General features: G+C 36.2%; 4 protein-coding genes, 1 long non-coding RNA gene and 1 pseudogene across 5 annotated transcripts; 4 read left to right on the top strand and 2 right to left on the bottom strand.

Annotated features, from left to right (window-relative positions):
* The first annotated feature begins 50 nt into the window (after positions 1-50).
* Positions 51-2,731, top strand: LOC106425265. Its single transcript, XM_013865986.3, has 5 exons — positions 51-448; positions 556-762; positions 857-1,216; positions 1,317-1,556; positions 1,640-2,731. Exons 1-5 carry the CDS (start codon positions 415-417, stop codon positions 2,353-2,355), a joined length of 1,557 nt encoding a protein of 518 aa, XP_013721440.3. The 5' UTR covers positions 51-414; the 3' UTR covers positions 2,356-2,731.
* An 869-nt stretch (positions 2,732-3,600) lies between these two features.
* Positions 3,601-4,860, top strand: LOC125582057. The gene is made up of 2 exons (XR_007319901.1): positions 3,601-4,375; positions 4,494-4,860. It is a non-coding gene; the product is annotated as an uncharacterized LOC125582057 (long non-coding RNA).
* An 881-nt stretch (positions 4,861-5,741) lies between these two features.
* On the bottom strand, positions 5,742-10,857 carry LOC106425334 (DNA gyrase subunit B, mitochondrial). The gene is made up of 21 exons (XM_013866072.3): positions 10,601-10,857; positions 10,158-10,305; positions 9,968-10,048; positions 9,780-9,893; positions 9,603-9,659; positions 9,353-9,454; positions 9,114-9,264; positions 8,939-9,015; positions 8,728-8,838; positions 8,407-8,477; positions 8,091-8,232; positions 7,859-7,957; positions 7,621-7,749; positions 7,432-7,546; positions 7,181-7,248; positions 6,915-7,028; positions 6,701-6,817; positions 6,560-6,613; positions 6,354-6,459; positions 6,076-6,206; positions 5,742-5,983 (listed from the first exon to the last, which is right to left on the bottom strand). Exons 1-21 carry the CDS (start codon positions 10,753-10,755, stop codon positions 5,915-5,917), a joined length of 2,211 nt encoding a protein of 736 aa, XP_013721526.1. The 5' UTR covers positions 10,756-10,857; the 3' UTR covers positions 5,742-5,914.
* An 808-nt stretch (positions 10,858-11,665) lies between these two features.
* Positions 11,666-13,611, bottom strand: LOC106425302 (alpha carbonic anhydrase 3-like). Its single transcript, XM_013866033.3, has 7 exons — positions 13,397-13,611; positions 12,954-13,177; positions 12,750-12,856; positions 12,558-12,660; positions 12,284-12,451; positions 12,079-12,132; positions 11,666-11,976 (listed from the first exon to the last, which is right to left on the bottom strand). The coding sequence occupies exons 1-7, from the start codon at positions 13,455-13,457 to the stop codon at positions 11,881-11,883; spliced, it is 813 nt and encodes a 270-aa protein (XP_013721487.2). The 5' UTR covers positions 13,458-13,611; the 3' UTR covers positions 11,666-11,880.
* A 220-nt stretch (positions 13,612-13,831) lies between these two features.
* Positions 13,832-16,094, top strand: LOC106425267 (annotated as a pseudogene).
* A 655-nt stretch (positions 16,095-16,749) lies between these two features.
* Positions 16,750-17,973, top strand: LOC106425231 (metacaspase-9-like). The gene has a single exon (XM_013865949.3). It carries the CDS (start codon positions 16,868-16,870, stop codon positions 17,837-17,839), a length of 972 nt encoding a protein of 323 aa, XP_013721403.1. The 5' UTR covers positions 16,750-16,867; the 3' UTR covers positions 17,840-17,973.
* Positions 17,974-18,482: the final 509 nt, after the last annotated feature.

Below are 18,482 nucleotides of genomic sequence, written 5' to 3'. Positions count from 1 at the left end.
GGGTTTCCAAAAAAAAAAGGAAAAAAATGCACAGATCCGTTGGTTGAATATGTGTGCAACACCCTTGATATTTTCCTTTTTATTTGAGATCCAAAGGGCTAAAAAAATGCCCTCTCTCATCAGTTATGAATTAAGGATATTTTCTTAAATAGAAAAGGAAATCAGAGTTTTGAAACTATTATAAATATGGGTGCAATGGATTGTAAATTATTCATTCACATTATCCATATACAAATTCTAAACAGATATTTGTTTATTTTATTCAGAGTTTTGAAACAGCGTTTTGCATTCTTAGGTTTTTTTTTCTAACTTTTTTTAAAATTTAATTCGACTTTGTTGTTCCTTCACAACAAACCCTAACTTAGCAAGAAAAAGTCTTCAATTCTCATACCCATCTCTCCGTAGAACCGAACCATGGGCGAAGACGAGACCATCGATTTTGAGTCGTGTAAGATCTCTCTCCATCTCTTACCCGTAAATTGTTTTGTTAGATTTCAATTGATCGATTATAGCAAACTAATGGTTTTTAATTTTTCGTTTATGCCTTGTCTGCAGTGAAGCAGACACTGGTGTTCTGGAACATGGATGATTACCCAATCCCTGTTGATACTACAGATGATCTTGGTCCTGTTTTTGGTGATATCTCAAAAGCTCTTGATCTAATGGGTTTTCGTCTCGGTTTTATGGACGTGAGATTGTACTCTGAGCAACACAACTACGACAAAAAATCGGCCGATATAATCCGCCCATCCTTACCCACATGTAAGCTCCTCACAACAACACTCTTGTCTTTTGCTTGTCTTTTCTATTTTAATTATTATTATGTAATCGGAGTTGTTTCTCTCTTGTTTATTAGGTCGGTCTTATTCGGGTTGTGTTTACAAAGTGCCGGATATCACTTTGCATATGATTCGTCACGCATTATACCTTGGACCAGGACCAGTGAATTTTTTTGTAATCGCAAAACCACAAAGGGAGTTACTCAGGGTTCTGCAGTGTTTGAAATTGAGGCGTCACAATGTTCTTCTAGTAAAGCCACCGCCGCCTGATGAAGAATGTCTCTTTAGTGTTGACTCTCTGCTTAAATATGCACGACTTTTAGGTGGAGGAAAGCCTAGATACAACCCTTTACAAGGTTATATGGATGAGTTTGATAGCTCTCTAGAAAAGTATATAGAGATCAAAGAAGATGTCTCCAAGACGGTAGATTTCTCCGGTAAGACCCCAAATTGTTTTTAGATTTTTTCTATCTTTGAAAATTTATTATAAATGGTATTTTATTTATCCTCTCTTTATTGCATGTATGTATGGCTCAGAGCGTATCCCAACCGTGAAAGGGCCTAGGACAGCCGTCTTCTGGGACGCCGTGGATTGCCCTTTCCCTCCTTCTTCCACCCCTGATGAGATCTACCACTCTATCTCATCAGCTCTTGTTGAAAGGGAGTTTAGTGATAACATTACAATCTGGGCCTATCTTGATGATGATGCCGACAAGAAAGGGTCTTGGCTGGGTGGTGACAAGACGTGGGCTTCCAGAATCTACTTTCTTCCTGGAGGTGATCATTTCCCCCTCTCTTTTTCTTTATATCTATCTCCCTTCCATTGATAATAGTGTATACATTTTTATATTATTTTCCAGGGGATAACGCCTCTAGACGTATCAGAATGATAAATGACATTAATTTATGGATGAGGGACTCTCCCAAGATGACCACGAGTTATGAAGCTAGTTTGGTCCTATTCTCAGACCAGTTCAAAGATGACGACGTCTACTACAGAGATATGCTTCAACGATTGGGTAACATGCGTTACTATGTTCTCTTAGTCACTCCCGCTCTGGACATCAACAAACCAGAAACCCCTGAATGGCCTGGATTGCTTATAGATAGAGGCGCATACTTTTTTGATGAAGTAAAAATCCAAATCTATCAAGGACCCGATGCTGCGGCGGCCGAAGAAGAAACACCTCCGATTGTGAGTGAGATGGATTACAGTCTTCTCTGCCCTTTTGGTGATCAAACAAGCGACAGCTCTGAAGATGAAGACAGTCCATTCTGGCCACCTCGGACTGATGACATGCTAATAGATGCAGGACAAAGCTCTGCCGAACAAGAATCACCCGTCTATCGCTGGGATCCTTTTACACTCATGTACAAACTTGAAAGCCTATTTCCCAAAGAAAATGAAGCCGATACCGAAGAAGAAGAGACACCTGACAAGCTTGCCACGCATGGCACTTGTCGCATGGATCCTACAAGCTTTGAATGGCCAGGAGGGCAAATAGATGGAGGATCAGGCTGGGGAAGCTCTGAAGAACCGTGTCCCAAAAAGGATAAGACTGAAGAAAACACCTGAGAAGCTTGCCATGTATCGCAATTTTCTCTTGGAACCTATGACTCTGGACATGAGCAAACTAAAAACCCCTGAATGGCAGGATGGTGGCAAATAGATGGAGGAGTATGTTCTGCGCTTTTGATGATAAAAACATGTCATGCTCTTGCTTAGAGCAGAAGAGAAACAAAAGAAGTTAGCATGTCCTTGCTTAGGTCTTAGTCTCCTGGTTATATGTCATGTCCCTGTAATAATGTGGTTTTAAGAGACAATTCATTTTCACCCTTATGGTAAGATGAATTTTTTTTTTCATTGTGGTTAAAGTGATCGGATGATTGTTATGGTAATGTAGGAACCAAATGAGTGTTCTTAGGTGATACTATACTTTATCCTTGGGTCACATTGTGGTCACAATTTGACTGTATAAGAATCATTTGGTTAATGGAAAAGTTGACTTTGAACTAAGAAAAAAAAGAAGTTAGCAAATGCTATAGGACGATTTTTTAGGTTCTTTTAGCAAATCACTTGGTTAATGGAAATTTTGATTTTGGGTCAAATTTGAAGCTTATTTAGGGCGAAAGAGTTATTAGTATGTTTTAACAAATACTAGATTTTGATCCGCGCTTAGAAAGCGCGGATTTATTTTTAAAGTTAAATAAATGTTTCTTATATAATTTTTATATAAGATAATGTATAGTTTTTGGTACATTTACCCGAGTGCACTGAACCTTATCAAACTGGCAAAAAAACTTAAAATTAAGCTAAATTTCATAAATAACCGAGCATATCCTATATATTTGAAACCGAAAAATAGAAACCGAATTAAGAACTAAATGGGTATTTAAATTTTAAAATAGAAATTATATACCTATTAAACATAACTAAACCATTTAAAAATTTTATACTATTAATGGAACTATATGCGGTAATCTCACGTCATGTGTAAACATGTTTGAATAATCTGTTATATATTCATGAAAATTTATTGTTAGAGTAATTATATAATAGATTATGAGAAAATAATAAATGAGTTTATTTAAATTATGTAAAGTATTTATATAGTTAGAGAAATATAAAGTAAAACTAAATAAATATTTAAGTCTAATGAAATGGTCCAACAACCTTGTTTAAGTAGATTTTTTAGGACTCCTTCCCTTTTAATAGTATAGATGTCAAATGAATTCTCGTTGATGAACTTCTTTATTATGACAAAAACACAACAAACACTTAAAAGACATAATTTTCTACAAATAGGTTTCAAAGTTACAGTTTGGTGCAAGGGAAAAAAAAAGTTTAGAATGCTCCCGTGCGTAGAGACTGGCTAGTAAAACGGGACAAGGTACGACTACGACATTTTATTGCTGTCGTCTGATTGGGTACTCCATATACTACATATTAACTTATAATTTAAAATAAAGTTACTACATATTAAACTATAATTTAAAATAAATAAACTTTTATGTAACTTTTTGAAAAGAAGTAATTATGATTGTGCTTCTGAGAATGATAGCTTTAATAAAGTTGATTTTAGTTATTTCATTTTGTTAAAAAAACATGAACATCTGCAATAAATGAAAATTACCAAAAATAAATATTTTTTTTGGTAAAATAAATATTTGTTACGGTATATTATTAAACAAACCATTTTAATGTTTTTTAAATTAATAAGTGATTTAAATTACTTATTGTATAAATGTGTTTATACTAGAAAAGAACAAAACCAAAAATATTTAGTAGTATATTATTCTAAGCTGATCAAACCATCCATTACATTATTTTGATTTGGAATTAGAAGTCCACGTGAGTGTTTAATAAATAATAATCCATTAGAAGTTTCCCTTAGATTTACTAATTTACTAATAAATAAAAAATGAATATATTTTAAAAACCAGTCGGTTTATAGTGTATCCAAAATCAAAAGCAAACCAATTGATACAACCTATATATTGGCTCTAGCCTCTAGCTCTCACACATTCAAAGCACGATCTAGCCCTAACTTAGCGAGAGAAAGTTTCCAATTCTCATCGTGGAACCATGGGCGAAGGTAAGATCATCGATTTTCGTTCCTGTAAGATCTCTCTACATCTATTACCCGAAATTGTTTGTTATATTTCATCTGATGGAGTAAATATTAATGGTTAATGGACCCGTTTTTGTTAAAGGGGGATATGACAGACGTCTACTGGAACATAGATGACTACCCAATCCCTGTTGGTGCAGATCTTGGTTCTATTAGAAGTAACATCAAAGAATCTCTTCGTCTAATGGGCTTTCATGGGTATGGGGACATCAATGTGCATTGTAAGCAACTCAAGTGCGACGTAAAAGACGAGTTGAGCAAGGCCAGAATCTTTTAAGAACCTAGCTTTAGATAATGAGAGTGACATGCAGTGAGTGACTTCTTTAATCCACTTCATTTTTTTTCAAGTGTGTTTTTTTTTACTTCTTAATTGGCATATATTCTATTGTGGAAGGTTAGCTATTTCGCTCAACTGCCTATTTGTTGAATGAATATAGCTCTGTTTCTAATTCTACCGGACTAAGAATAGGATGTAAAAATAAATGTGAGGAAAAGAGTTTAGTGTTTATCGTTTTCTCGGATTTGATTGTTTTTTTCTTTTATGATTCATGAAATTAGGGCAAATAAAATGCGATTTCTTAGTTCTTATCTGGTTTCAACAACTCATTACTCTCTTGCTATATCCATCTTCAGAAACTAGGATGTGCGAGATTTCTAGTGTGTGAGGAGGACGTTAGGTTTCTAATTGTATTTGGTCATAATGCTCTTGAGTCCTGAATGACATTTTACGTGTAAAGGTTCAAGTGTCAGTACAAACCAGTGGACTGGTGGGTTCACATCGCAATAAGTTCGTATAGATAAAAATATTTGAAGAAGTGCAATCGAGCTTTTTTTATCTATACAAAATCATAGCCATCGGACCAACAAAACCTTCAAATTTTTTCTGGTTATATCACATTCATCTCTTATTGCTCATTGTTTTTAGTAGCTGAAGAAAATATACAATATAAGACTTGAGAGATAGAGAGTGATAGATAGAAAGGAGAAGGAAACTGATCTCTGTGTTTTTTTGCTGTGTGACTTGGTTATGTGGAGATGATGCATTTATTTATAGGCAAAGCTTCCATATTATAAAACAAGAGTGTATTTCAAAAATGATGATAAATTAAATGAATAGTGACAAACTTGAGTGAAAGCAGTACTTGTGAAAACTCATGTGGTGTGTGTAAGAACTAAGAACTCATGTGATGTGTAAATTTGTGAGCATGTATGGAAATTGATTCATGGAGCGATGTTTCTCATCTCTCATCCGTTGGATTATGTTTCTGTGTGTTCTTAAGACATGAAGCGTTTCTGCTGGTGAGATCGATGTCCTTGTGGAAAAGTTTTCTATCTTCTTGTATTTTTGCATTAATCGATTAATAAAAAAAAAAAAACTCTTCTAAAGACAAAGTCACTACAAATATGATGTCTTTTTTTTTTTTTTTTTTTTTTTGAACAACTACAAAATATGATGTCTCTGACAACTTCTAATGCCCTTTATCAGATGAATAAAATCTCTGATTATATGTCGAGATGCTGCAGATTGATCCTGGTTGCTGCATTTTTAATGAGTTCTTTCCGGGCATCGACCTGAGATCAAAAAAACAGATCCAAGTTTGTGAATATGTCATCAGTTTTTTCACTCAAAAGAATCAACCAAGTTCGGGAGTTAGTAGCCTTACCCGAGCACCCATAAGAGAGGAGAATGTCATGTTAGCTTCTGCTATGTCATCGACAACTAGTTGCTTCAGAATCCTTGTTTCTGGATTCATTGTTGTTTCCCAAAGCTGCTCAGGCATCATCTCTCCCAGACCTTCAAAAGCAAGAAACATTATCATATCAGCAAGTGAACTCTAAAATTCGCCATGTACTAGAGACAGCCTAAACTACATTGAAAACCAAACGCATCTATATCTCAAAGCTCTTAAACGTTTTTTTTTTTGTTTAAACATTTATTTACCTTTGAACCTTTGAATGGTGTAAGATGCATTTGCAGGGAAGTTAGAGGTAATCTTTTTGAGATCTGCATCATCATAGCAATAGTGCGCTTGTTTCCCCCTCTCAACCTGTAGTCATTTTCAATGACAAAAACAATTTTTTCTTTGGTTAGAAGTTCCTAAAATCTCAATCACAACAATATGCTGAAGATCATAAAGTATATATTACCTTGAAAAGGGGTGGAACTCCAACATAGATGCAACCGGCGTCAAACAAGGCTCTCTGTCAGAAAGATATATTCAGTTTAACTAGAGTAGCTCCACCAACTATCTAAGGGACATTGTTTGCTTAATCATAATCTGGTTTTACCTGATATCTGAAGAAAAAGGTTAACAGAAGTGTGCGGATATGTGCACCATCAACATCTGCATCTGTTAAGATGATAATCTTGTGGTACCGCAGATTCTCCATCTTGAAATCTTCTCCCTGTAACCAATTATTTATCCCATTGAGTTTTCCACAAAGAGAGGACAGTGGAAAAAATAACCAAGAGACAGAAAAGGGATTATTATTATTATATCACCTTTACTCCAAGTCCAAGGCCAAGAATAAGATTCTGAATCTCTTCATTCTTATACATGGCCGCTTCATCCTTTCTTTCAATGTTCAGAATTTTACCTCTCAATGGAAGTATTGCCTGCATATATATATATATATCCAAAATCTGTGTTATAAACATTGCTGCCAAAGTTCATTTAAATTTAACTTTGACCAATGTATAAAAATGGATGCCCTTCTTCACCCTTCTTGCAGAGTTACACATTTAAATAGAGGTAGAAGTGTGGTTACCTGAAAACGTCTGTCACGGCCCTGCTTTGCACTGCCACCAGCAGAATCTCCTTCAACGATGAAAATCTCTAGAGACATTGAAAAGATATGTCACTAAACTGAAGAAGCATGGCTTACAGATGTTAACATAATTAAAGCATACAGTTCCTTTTTTAACTTTTACTTTGAACGTAAGAAGATCATAAATTATCTGTCATGTTGAGCTTCATCAATTATACAAACAATATTTTCATGATGGGGCCAATACATACCAGATTCTTCAGGATTTGATGATGAGCAATCAGCCAGTTTCCCAGGAAGTGATGACGACTTCAAAACGCTTTTTGATCTAACCAGCTCCCTTGCCCTCTTGGCAGCCAAAGCAGCCTAGATAAAGAGCACATAGTGAGAATGAGGTAGATAATTTAGTTGAAAGTTAGCAAGTAACAGAAGAAGCATACCTTGTAAGCGTTAAGGGATTTGGAAACAATGTTGTCAAGTACATCTGGATGCAGTTCCAGATACTCCGTGAGATACTCCTGCACTGATTGGTCCACAATTTTTCTCACCTCTGGATTTCCTAATCTTGTCTGCAAGGAGAAGTGAAGATTAGGAGACGAGTTATACTAGAGAAAAATTGCATCCACTTGACCAGAGATCATTGCTAAAGAGACGATCATTATGGGGTTCACCAAGTACCTTTGTTTGACCTTCAAACTCAGGATTAGGAATCTTGACCGAGACAATACAGGTCAATCCCTCTCTGACATGTTCCCCACTTAAGTTAATATCCTTCTCCTGAAAACACAACCAACAGGATAATGGCCAAATAGGTCTAAACCTCATAAACAGAGAAATAGAAATAGCTAAATAATTTGAACCAGAAAAAAAAAAGCTAAATAAGTTAAAGTGGTTACTGATGTATCATTACCTTTACAGTTTTTGACTTTTTTGCAAGGGCATTAAGGGTCCTTGTTAGTGAGGCTTTCACACCTTCGATGTGTGTCCCACCATCAATAGTGCGAATGCTATTGGCGTATCCCAGCATCGTGTCTGAATACGCATCTGAGCACCTGGTACAAAAAATATATGCCAGTCTGTAAGATACAAATCACTTTAGAATAGTCATATAGTATGAGCTTTCTTATGTAAAACAAACCACAGTAGTGTTCAGCACAAGATGAACTACTTTTATTGATCCAATTTACAGGCAAGTGGGTGTAGACTATCTCGTAACAGAATATTACCATTGCAGGGCAACGTCAATGGAGGCACCGTTAGTCTCCTTCCTGAAGCCTAGCACGTCATGAATCGGACTCTAAACAAAAATAATCGTCAGCTAATCTTTTCAAAGTAATATACTAATTATAATAAGAGAAAAAAAAAAGTATAAGAGTTCACTACTGTATAACTTGAGTAAATAAATAGTCCATAATCATGCTAAGATAGAGGCCTTAATAGCAACCAACTACTCAAACTGTATCACATAACCTTTTCAAGATTCTAGTAATGTTAACCTACTTAAATAATTATTATGCTTCATACACCTATAAAACGTAAATTCTCACCTTATCAATGTTTAGCCAGCTAACATATTCCTTTAAGCCACCAGCGTAGAAATATTCAGTACATTGGCTCTTCTCAGGATCTTCATCCTCCCTTTTAAGAGAAATGGTAACCTGCAAACACAGAGATAAGAGCAATTTCTTAAGACAAAAGAATCCATACAACATCAGCATCTACAAAAAAGTGAGCAACTGTCATGGTTGACTTATTCACCTTTGGATTCAGAAATGCAAGCTCCCTTATTCTTCCAGCAATAGTGCTATGGTCAAATTCAATAGCCGTTGTGAATACTGAAAAGAAAAAAAACAGTTCATCCCATAGAGAAAAGAATTAATCATCAAATCAAAAACTTGGGGAAAGGGAAAAGTAGTGGAAGAGAGGAGAAAACCTTCTTTGTCAGGCCAAAACCTGATGCTTGTCCCTTTGGTCCCCTTTGACTCTAGCGGCAGCTCACTGCGTGTGAGTATAGTTATGGGCTTTCCACGAGAATACTTCTGCTTATGCTCCACACCATCTCTCCAAACCGTGACCTCTAGTGCCTGCAAATCAATAGATAGAGGAAGCTTCTAAGTTAGCTGACTAATATGAAAAAAACCATGTGAGAAAAGACTAAAGAGTAGAAGAGACCTCAGACAAAGCATTGACAACAGATAACCCCACACCGTGCAACCCACCAGACACACTGTAACCACTACTTGTCCCACCAAACTTGCCACCTGCGTGTAACACCTGCATATATAACAAACATGGCAATTAAATGGCTAGGCCGCTAGGGAATGAACAAACTGAGACAGTTCAAGAGATGTTAATAATAGTATGGCAATGAAGCTCCAAATAAAATGAATATACAAAAGTTAATCTTAAACAGTAGCAATACCGTAAGCACAGTCTCCAGGGAAGATTTATTAGTTACCGGATGCAGATCAGTGGGTATCTGCACAATGAAAAAAACGAGATTACATTATGAGTTTGTTCTGTAAGAAAACAAAAGGCTGGTCTTTATATTCAAGGTTAAAAATAATAGTATTAGAAGGTGTAACAACATATCACATACCCCACGCCCATCGTCCATAATACTAACTGAACCATCCGCATGTAGAATAACATCAACCTTTGAAGCATAACCAGCTTGAGCCTCATCAATTGCGTTATCTAGTATCTCATAAACCTAGTAGAAGAGATTACATTTAAACAGATGACACCAACAGCCAATAGGAACTAAAATGGGAGAAAACATTTTACCAGATGGTGCAGACCACGAGTTCCAGTGCTTCCTATATACATCCCTGGTCGTTTTCTGACAGGGTCTAACCCTTCTAGCACCTAATGTTTAACAATACTTAACTTAAAAAGAATAATTTTGAACAATTAAAGCAACAAACTATTCAGCTAAACAAATAAATAAAGAGAAGGATAGTTATATAAAGCTTACTTGGATTTGCTCGGAGCTGTAACCCTTAGATGTGGCGCTCTCTTGGAAAGCCTCGGTGGATATGGTTGATGACATAAATGACCTCGTTGAAATTGCATTCCTTTGTATCAGCCCTTGACTCAAAACCTTCGTTAATTGAACATTTACCCTGAAAATTTTAAAGAAAAAACTAAATTAAACAACCAATTGAGTAATAAAACATTACTAGAAATCAGACCAAGGTTGAAGAACATTCACTTAAGCAATAATAACACATTGATATTACTTTAAAGCACACTAAGTCTACAAAGACATAGACTTATTTTTATCAGTAACACAAAGCCAAATTCAATAAAGTTTGCATTTTTATCAGTAACCCAAAGCCAAATTCAATAAAGTTTGCATTTTTATCAGCATTGAGAACAGAGTATTGAGCAAGCAACTACTCGGAGAAGCAAAGGGACCTGGGAGTTAGGGAGGAGAACAGAGGCGAGGAGAGAGATGAGCTGTGACGGTGGAGAGATGGAGAGAGTGGGTTAGAGAAGAGACGAGGACGAGAAGCCATGAGACGTGAATAGAGACGAAGATAAGGAGCTCTCTGACGAAGAAGAAGCCCCATCAAGTGTAACTCTGTTTCTTTTTTTTTTTTGTCGCCTTTGTGTTTTTTTTTTTCTTTTCACCCTCGCTCTCGCTGTGTTAAGATAAGAACCCTAGAAGTACTTTTCTTGTCGGAAAGTTAAAATAAATATTTACAGATATAAGTAAAATAGTAATATTTAGTTACGTGGAAAAATGAATTTTGCCGCCGAGATTCAGAGACTTGGGCTGGCTTAGACATGTGGGCTTTAATTTGAAGCCCATAATAATCATACAATGAGAACATGTGATATCATGGTACATATTATCAAATCTCTAACGTGTCAAAACTTGAATACATGTGCTGATGATGTTATCTTATACACGTCAATTGGATAAAGGAAGGTCTACTATAATTAGTACATCATGTTTTTTTTTCTATGTAACATTTTACGTATTACTTTATGCAGAACATAATATAACATTATTGAATAACTTCATAGGAGTTTATGTAACATTGTGAAAGTGACTTCAATGCCTATTGTACTAAAGAAAAGTTGGTAGATTTAAACAACAACAACAGAGTTTTATCAGACTCCCTGTGATCTTCTGATCTTTCCAACAAGTGTCGCCTCATATGTGTCCAGAGTGGGGTCTTGTGATACGCGCGCGAACTAACGATAAGATGTACGTCTTATCTTATCTTATCAAGAGCGGAGCTAAGCAACCGGAATAATATAGTAGACAGTAAATAGGTTAGAGAGAATGTGGCCTTCATGCTCATTGTCCTCCCCTTCCTCATCGCATGAGGTGTCATAACCCGTTTACACATTTTCAGTTTGTTGTTGTATGTTGGTTATTTGCTTTTGTTACAACTTACAAGGCTCTTCTCCGGTTGACTTGAATTCCATATATAGTTTGAAACAAATGTGCAATGTAAAGATACTGTGTTATAAGAAAAGAATCAAACAACTCATATTATATATGGTTGAGTATTACATCTTTTTTTGTAATACATACAGTATAAGAAAATAAAATAATACTATACATAGATAATCAAAAGTATATTTATATATTGTAAAATAAAATTAGTAACGGAGCTCAACTTCACGTTCTGAAATTCCTTGTTTGGAAATCAAGACTCTCGGAGTTGTCTTGGCCTGTTAGACTAACTTAGTGCGCTAGCTGATATGGTGGACTGGTCATTTAGATAAACCATACGTTTGTACAGCGGTTGAGCCGGTCTTGCATTTGTCTCATAACCCTAATGATCAACAAAACATGTTTAATCAGTTATGCATATATGAAAAAAGACAAAGTTCAAATTTGTCGTAGATGTTTATGTGAGAGTGTTTTATATTCTTACAGCGCGACGAGCATCGACTAATATATCAATTTGTTGACGTGAAACAGTCCCCACCTGCATTTAGATAGCAACTCAAAGTTTAAGTCAATTAATTTTATAGATTTATTGGATATAATGTTTGCTAGAGTTACTACCTTGTATCAAACTGTACGTTACTTTTCAAGTAATGAAATTCACATTTTATCAACAAAAAAAAGAGTACTACCTTGTTGACGATGGTCCAGATGACATCTTCCGTGCAAGGAGGAGTGGTGAGCGATCCTCTATATTCATAGAATTTTGTAAGATCCCATCCGAACTCTCTTGGATCTATCTTTCCTATGCTTGCCTCTCCTTGTAGGATGTCAGCTATGGAATTGATCTTGTCCTTTATCTATCATAATGTGTTTAACCAACACATGCAAAACCCAATAATAAGCTTGAGAGTTTTGGGTAAAAAGAAAACAAGGGTTATCGTAGATACATAGTAAATAATTTACCCGTGAAATGAAAGGATTCGGTTCACCTTCTCTTAAGAGAACTCCAATAACTGCTAAGTGTCCATCTGCACTTTTATGTACCATGTGAAGTTCCATGGCCAACCTTAAAACAAATCCAGGCTTGATATTATTACTTTGAATTAATGTATGTAAATGTTAGGAATGTCAATCTTTTCTTTTCCTTTCTCTTACCTTTTTCCATTGAGGAAATGCTCTGAAGGTGCGTGCCAGTGGCTTTGAATCAACTTGTAGTCGGTATTATTGATAACGAGCTTCCCTGCGTCTTCTTGCCATGACACCTGATGCACACAACGTATCGGTCTTGCATGAGGACTAATTACTAAAATAAAAGAAAAACGTATTCTAGGGTTTCTTTTACAGTTGAATAATAATTACCGCCATGTCGTATCCACGGTTCTTAAGAGTGGCTTCTACTGGTTTGTAATATGTCTGAATAAGCGCCGTAGAATTGTGAACTAGTCGAGCTACTTTTGGAGAAAGATTGACTGGTGACTGCCTCTTCCCCACCCCACAAATTTTCCATTCTTGTTTGACACTGCTCCATTTAGAGGGATCAGCGTATGCGCCTGTTACGTAATGAAACTCAGTCTCTGTCTCATCTGCAAAAAGGATGAGGCAGAAACAAACGTCAACATTATTCATAAAGTCTTGCATTAATGAAATATTCCATACAAAATGCTCCAGAGATTAATACAACCATTAGATTGTCAACTTATTATACGGTTTAAAATCATCGGCTAAATTTCCTATCAGTTTGTTTGATCCAAAATGGTAACAATTATATGACGTTCAAGGCGATGAGCATATTGCGAATTTACCAGCTGCTAGAGCTGAAGAAGCAAGAGCAAGACATGACACAAAAAGGATAATGTTGTTCATCTTTTGTCTTTTTTTGGTTTTTTTTGTGTTTTTTTTTGTTTGTTTTTTGGTATTTTTTTGTTTTTTTTTGTTTTTTTAACAGATCTTTAATTAGATCTTTTGTTTTATTCTTCAGTATTAAATATTCTTCCTTTTTTTAAAAAAAAAGGACTTTTGTTTAAATATTCTTCCTTCTTACATCTCTTATATAGGAATTTATTTCGGCAAATGATGGAGGTCGTCTAAAAAACATGAATAATTCAAAGGTTGAGAATTGTCATCGAGCTCAGTTTCTATTTAATATGTGATAGTCCTCTTTTAAATGGTTTAAATTGGGATATGACTAAAATAAGTAATACCTCTTGCAAGAGCCCTCTATTATTGGAAGAATAATAAAATTAGGTATACATAAGAAATTATACTTAGCCACTTCTTATATAGGACATACACTTTAATTACAAATGTAAATATAGTAGCGGATATTGATAAGAAAACGTTCTTAATTAGTGGGTAATGACTTTGAAAAAAAAACATTATATATATGAATTTGATTGATGATAAAATGAGTGGTAATGAACGAATACACATCAGTGAATGAGTATTTAATATTTTAAAAGAAGAAGCAAATTACAAGGTTTTAGAGTTACCTACTGCAGTTATGTAATTTCAAATGAATGGTAAATAATTATTCAAGATTTTAATATATTGATAAATACAAGACTTCAGTTATTCTGCGAATCGTCAATCAAAATTTTCAATATAAATTAATTTGGGCAAAGGTCAATCATAGTTTAGACAGTTCTGCTCTATTATATATATATAATAATAAAAGCATTTTTACATTGAAAACGATGAAGCTAAAGTAGAAAACACCACACAATTGACAGCCTATGAACCCTAATAATGTTCGGAGCATATGTCAATCGTAAAAGAATGGACCCAATATTATTAGTATTACAATGATAATTCTTATCCATCTTCTCTTTTGATCTGTCTCTTGTCGAATATAGGAAGTAATCACTATAGAGATTTGTCACCTTCTTTAGGCTTATCTTTGTCGTGTCGCTTAGAAGCATCGTGTACCAAGAACATAATAATGGAGAAGCCACATGGTACGAGTACGACCATGGCCCAAAGAAACCATCACGTTTCAAAACTTGGAGATAGGGTGCAACAAAACTTTATGTTTATACGGAAAGATATACGAAAAAGTTTATGTTTATTTTCAATCTTGTAGATCACGACTTTGATACGGAAACGTCTATTTTGGGAAAGTTTTTTTTTAATGTGGACTTATTTTATAGAAAATGACAAATATGAAGCTCCAAAGTAGATGGTTTAACAAAAAAAAAATTCTAGTTAGAAAGTATTAACTCTAAACCATATTAATATTTGCTTATGTCTCATCACTCAAGTCTCAAGTCTCAAGTGTGTATATATACTCACATAGCCAGAGAGTTTGAGAGCGACTTCACATAGAGGACACTGAACTAACTTTGAAAACAAAAACAAAGCTACTTCCAATGGAGGAAACTACAGTAACAGTCGTCGCGACCAAGCGTTACGCTCTTGATCCTTACGTCAAGATCATTCAAAGTCGATCAAACGACATCGATGTCTCCTTCTCTTCATACATCAAGCCAGATAACAATAACGAACAACAAAAGCAGCAAGAAGATACTGAGCTAAGCATATTCGAAGCTCGAAGTTACTTTAGCGAAAGCGGAGGAAACGATAGTGATCCAAGATTCTCTTCTGTTTCATCTCCGAAAGTGTCTTCTTTTCCCGTAAGACACACGGCATCGTCTGAAGCTAGCTGGAACAGTCAAACCGGTTTGCTCTCCAACAGTAACCGGCAAGGATCGGACCGAGATGGACGTGGAAGCAGCAAGAAAGGATCCAGATGGTTTTTCAGACGCAGGACATGTCCTTGTTCTAGCTCCAAGTCGGTTCAGGTCCAAGAAACCAAACCTAGAATCGCGGAATCAAGAACCGGTTCTGACCGAACCGTCTCTAACCGGTTCTGACCGAACCGTCTCTAACCGAATCGCTCATCATAACCACCAGACTATATCTTCGACGGTCCCTTCATTTAGCAGTTTTAGTTTCCCGACTTTGAACGAACCAACACCAACCATAGAAAACCACAAAATTCCGGTTGAGATTGAACAGGCCCTGCATCCGGTTAAACCGGTTTTGAGTCTGACGAGTCCTAACGCAGTTGTTACAGAAGAAGAAGCCGCGAGCGATGCTAGCTCCGACCTCTTCGAGATAGAGAGCTTCTCTACTCAACACGTAGCTCGTCCGTGTGCCCCACACGCAGCTGATCTCGTCAGGAACACGATAGACACTGCGACTGAGAATGGTTACGAGCCGAGCGAAGCAAGTGTTACGTGGAGCGTTACAACCGCCGAGACAAAGGCGAATAACTTCTCAAGAATCAGTTTGTCACAGTCGCCGCTGGCGTTTAGCGTTTGCGATAAGAGGAAAACGACGTGCTTACTAGGCTGTCGTTGTGAGAAAGCGGTTATAGTTAGTGGCGATAAGCGTTTGGTTCAGCCGCTTAAGAGCGTTAGGTTTGAGGATAGCGTCGCTCAAAAGGTGTTGTGCAACAATGGCAATTCTAAACTAAGCTTAAGTAATTCGTTCTTGATTTAGAACCCGTTTTGCTCAATTATATTGGTTTGTGTACTTCTCTTGTAAACGTTGCTCTGATTTTTTTTAACATGTGTATTCATGCATGTTTATGAAATAAACAATAGCAATGTTAGTAAAATATGAATTAATGGGTTTTTTATCAAATAATTAATGGGTTTATGCTTGTACGTGAATTGAAGAAGATGTAGCTAAAATCATACGTGGTTCGTCTCAAGAAGACTTTGCCGTTGCGTGCACGACGCAGTTAAGTGGTATGGTCGGTCCTTTAGGATTAAGCCAAGATAGGTTGGTCAATTGTCAATTTTATTTTTCAACTATTATCTACGTTATACATTAATCAGATAACATACAATATATCTAAATATAAAACATAACTTGTTTCTTGCCTTGGATAACTAGATGGTTTGGGTATAAATCTATGAGAAAACGACCTCTTTTTTTCTTTCAATTTCGATATAGTTCCAAGTTAACTAACATCCTTAGAGTTCACTCAACTTTTAGTATAAATGTTTAAACTCCTACCACTAATAGATTACTTATGAGTTATGACCATCTCAAAAGTTTGGTTTATGGTACAGATTATTGCTTTAAAGCAAACAACAAATTAATATACTATCTAACTTGACCTTCACTTCAAGAAACCTCAATCATAAATACACAAATTAGCTCCAACGGAACAACACTTCAAATGAAAAGCTAATAAACAACAAAAAATATTTTGTTTGCCTATAAAGTTGTTTTAAACCCTAAAGAATTCATATAGCTAGAGACGCATGGATCCACAAGGAGCTGTCAAGAGAAGACTAGCCGTTCTCGTCGGCTGCAACTATCCTAACACAAAGAACGAGCTTCACGGCTGCGTCAACGATGTTTTAGCCATGAAAGAAACTCTTTTAACCCGTTTCGGATTCAAACAAGAAGACATGGAGGTGCTAACGGATGAGCCTGACTCAAAGCTAAAGCCTACCGGAGCCAACATCAAGGCTGCTTTACGTAGGATGGTGGATAAAGCTCAAACCGGGTCTGAAAACGTCTTGTTTTTCCACTATAGTGGCCATGGAACTCGGATTCCTTCGGTTAAACCTGCTCGTCCTTTTAAAAAGGACGAAGCTATAGTCCCTTGTGATTTCAATCTCATCACAGATGTTGACTTCAGAGAACTGGTCAATCAACTACCTGAGGGAACGAGCTTTACCATGATCTCAGATTCTTGCCATAGTGGTGGCCTCATTGACAAGGAGAAAGAACAAATCGGACCCTTCTCTGGAGTTAGATCTCCGGCCATAGAGACAACGGCGACAACGATAACATCACGTGCCTTACCCTACAAGGAAGTCCTCGACCACTTGAGTTCTCTCACCGGAATCTCAACTTCAGACGTCGGTACACACCTACTCGAGCTCTTTGGTGGCGACGCTGGTCTAAAGTTCCGGCTACCAGCTATGGACTTGATGTATCTTTTGGAGAATATGAAGGCGCGTGAAAAGCACGTTGACTCCGGGATACTGTTGAGCGGGTGTCAGGCGGATGAAACATCTGCTGACGTCGTAAGTGGCGGTGGGAAGGCGTATGGAGCGTTTAGCAACGCGATTCAGACGGTGCTGAAGGAAAACGGAGGTGTCTTGAGGAACAAGGAACTAGTGATCATGGCTAGAGAAGTGCTTGAGAGACTAGGGTTTCAGCAACACCCTTGTCTTTACTGCAGCGACCAGAACGCGGACGCAACGTTCCTGTCTCAACCTTGATGCGATTATGTTTAATGAATTAAAGCGTTGTCGTTGTGTTTCTTTTATTTGTTCTTTCGCGTTTGGATGTGTATTTCCACTCTTTCATGGTGTGTGTTCCATAATTAAAAGAAAGAATAAATTGTTATGATTTATAGAGTGACCAACGCATGTATAGTATTGGTGGATTTCTTTATTTACAAACACATGTTTTCTTTTTGACGAACACATGTTCTTATTGATATTAACAAGACCTGAGCTAGAAAAAGTAAATAAGTATAATTACAGTCATGCTTTCTTAAAAACATTTATGAGTATAGTATATACCAAAAAAAAATTAAATGATCTGACCTAGTAAGAAAGAAACACATTTAGACCTTTTTTACTAACTAAAATCGAAAAAGCACACAAAAATGATCTGCCCGCACATCCATAAAGCCGGGACTGACATTGATAGAGTATCGTTTAAATATGCTTACCTTCATTTCAATTAATCCCATTGCTCCCCCTCTATATATACGATGATTATTGGTAATTGAATTCTCGTGAATTTTGAAAATTTTAAAATTCCATTATTATTGATTATTGGTTTAAAATATTTTAAAATCCATTGTTATTCAAAAAGTTTAGTTATTATTAATTCTCAAATTCTAACAAAATTTAG

Source organism: Brassica napus, chromosome C2 (assembly GCF_020379485.1).
Source record: "Brassica napus cultivar Da-Ae chromosome C2, Da-Ae, whole genome shotgun sequence".
Taxonomy (NCBI): domain Eukaryota; kingdom Viridiplantae; phylum Streptophyta; class Magnoliopsida; order Brassicales; family Brassicaceae; genus Brassica; species Brassica napus.
The sequence above is the reverse complement of the archived record's forward strand: the minus strand, read 5'-3'. Positions and strand labels throughout refer to the sequence as shown.

Bases quoted from the DNA above. Each gene is read 5' to 3' on its own strand.
- LOC106425265 (XM_013865986.3), top strand. From the start codon at position 415: ATGGGCGAAGACGAGACCATCGATTTTGAGTCGT. The intron at 1,217-1,316 runs GTAAGACCCCAA...TGTATGGCTCAG, and splicing joins CAAGACGGTAGATTTCTCCG to AGCGTATCCCAACCGTGAAA. The intron at 1,557-1,639 runs GTGATCATTTCC...ATTATTTTCCAG, and splicing joins AATCTACTTTCTTCCTGGAG to GGGATAACGCCTCTAGACGT.
- LOC106425334 (XM_013866072.3), bottom strand. From the start codon at position 10,755: ATGGGGCTTCTTCTTCGTCAGAGAGCTCCTTATCTTCGTCTCTATTCA. The intron at 9,455-9,602 runs GTATTGCTACTG...TTATATATGCAG, and splicing joins CCCTGGAGACTGTGCTTACG to GTGTTACACGCAGGTGGCAA. The intron at 7,958-8,090 runs GTAATGATACAT...TTGTGTTTTCAG, and splicing joins AAAAGTCAAAAACTGTAAAG to GAGAAGGATATTAACTTAAG.
- LOC106425302 (XM_013866033.3), bottom strand. From the start codon at position 13,457: ATGAACAACATTATCCTTTTTGTGTCATGTCTTGCTCTTGCTTCTTCA. The intron at 12,133-12,283 runs GTAGTACTCTTT...ATCTAAATGCAG, and splicing joins TCTGGACCATCGTCAACAAG to GTGGGGACTGTTTCACGTCA. The intron at 11,977-12,078 runs GTAAGAATATAA...GTTGATCATTAG, and splicing joins TAGTCGATGCTCGTCGCGCT to GGTTATGAGACAAATGCAAG.
- LOC106425231 (XM_013865949.3), top strand. From the start codon at position 16,868: ATGGATCCACAAGGAGCTGTCAAGAGAAGACTAGCCGTTCTCGTCGGC.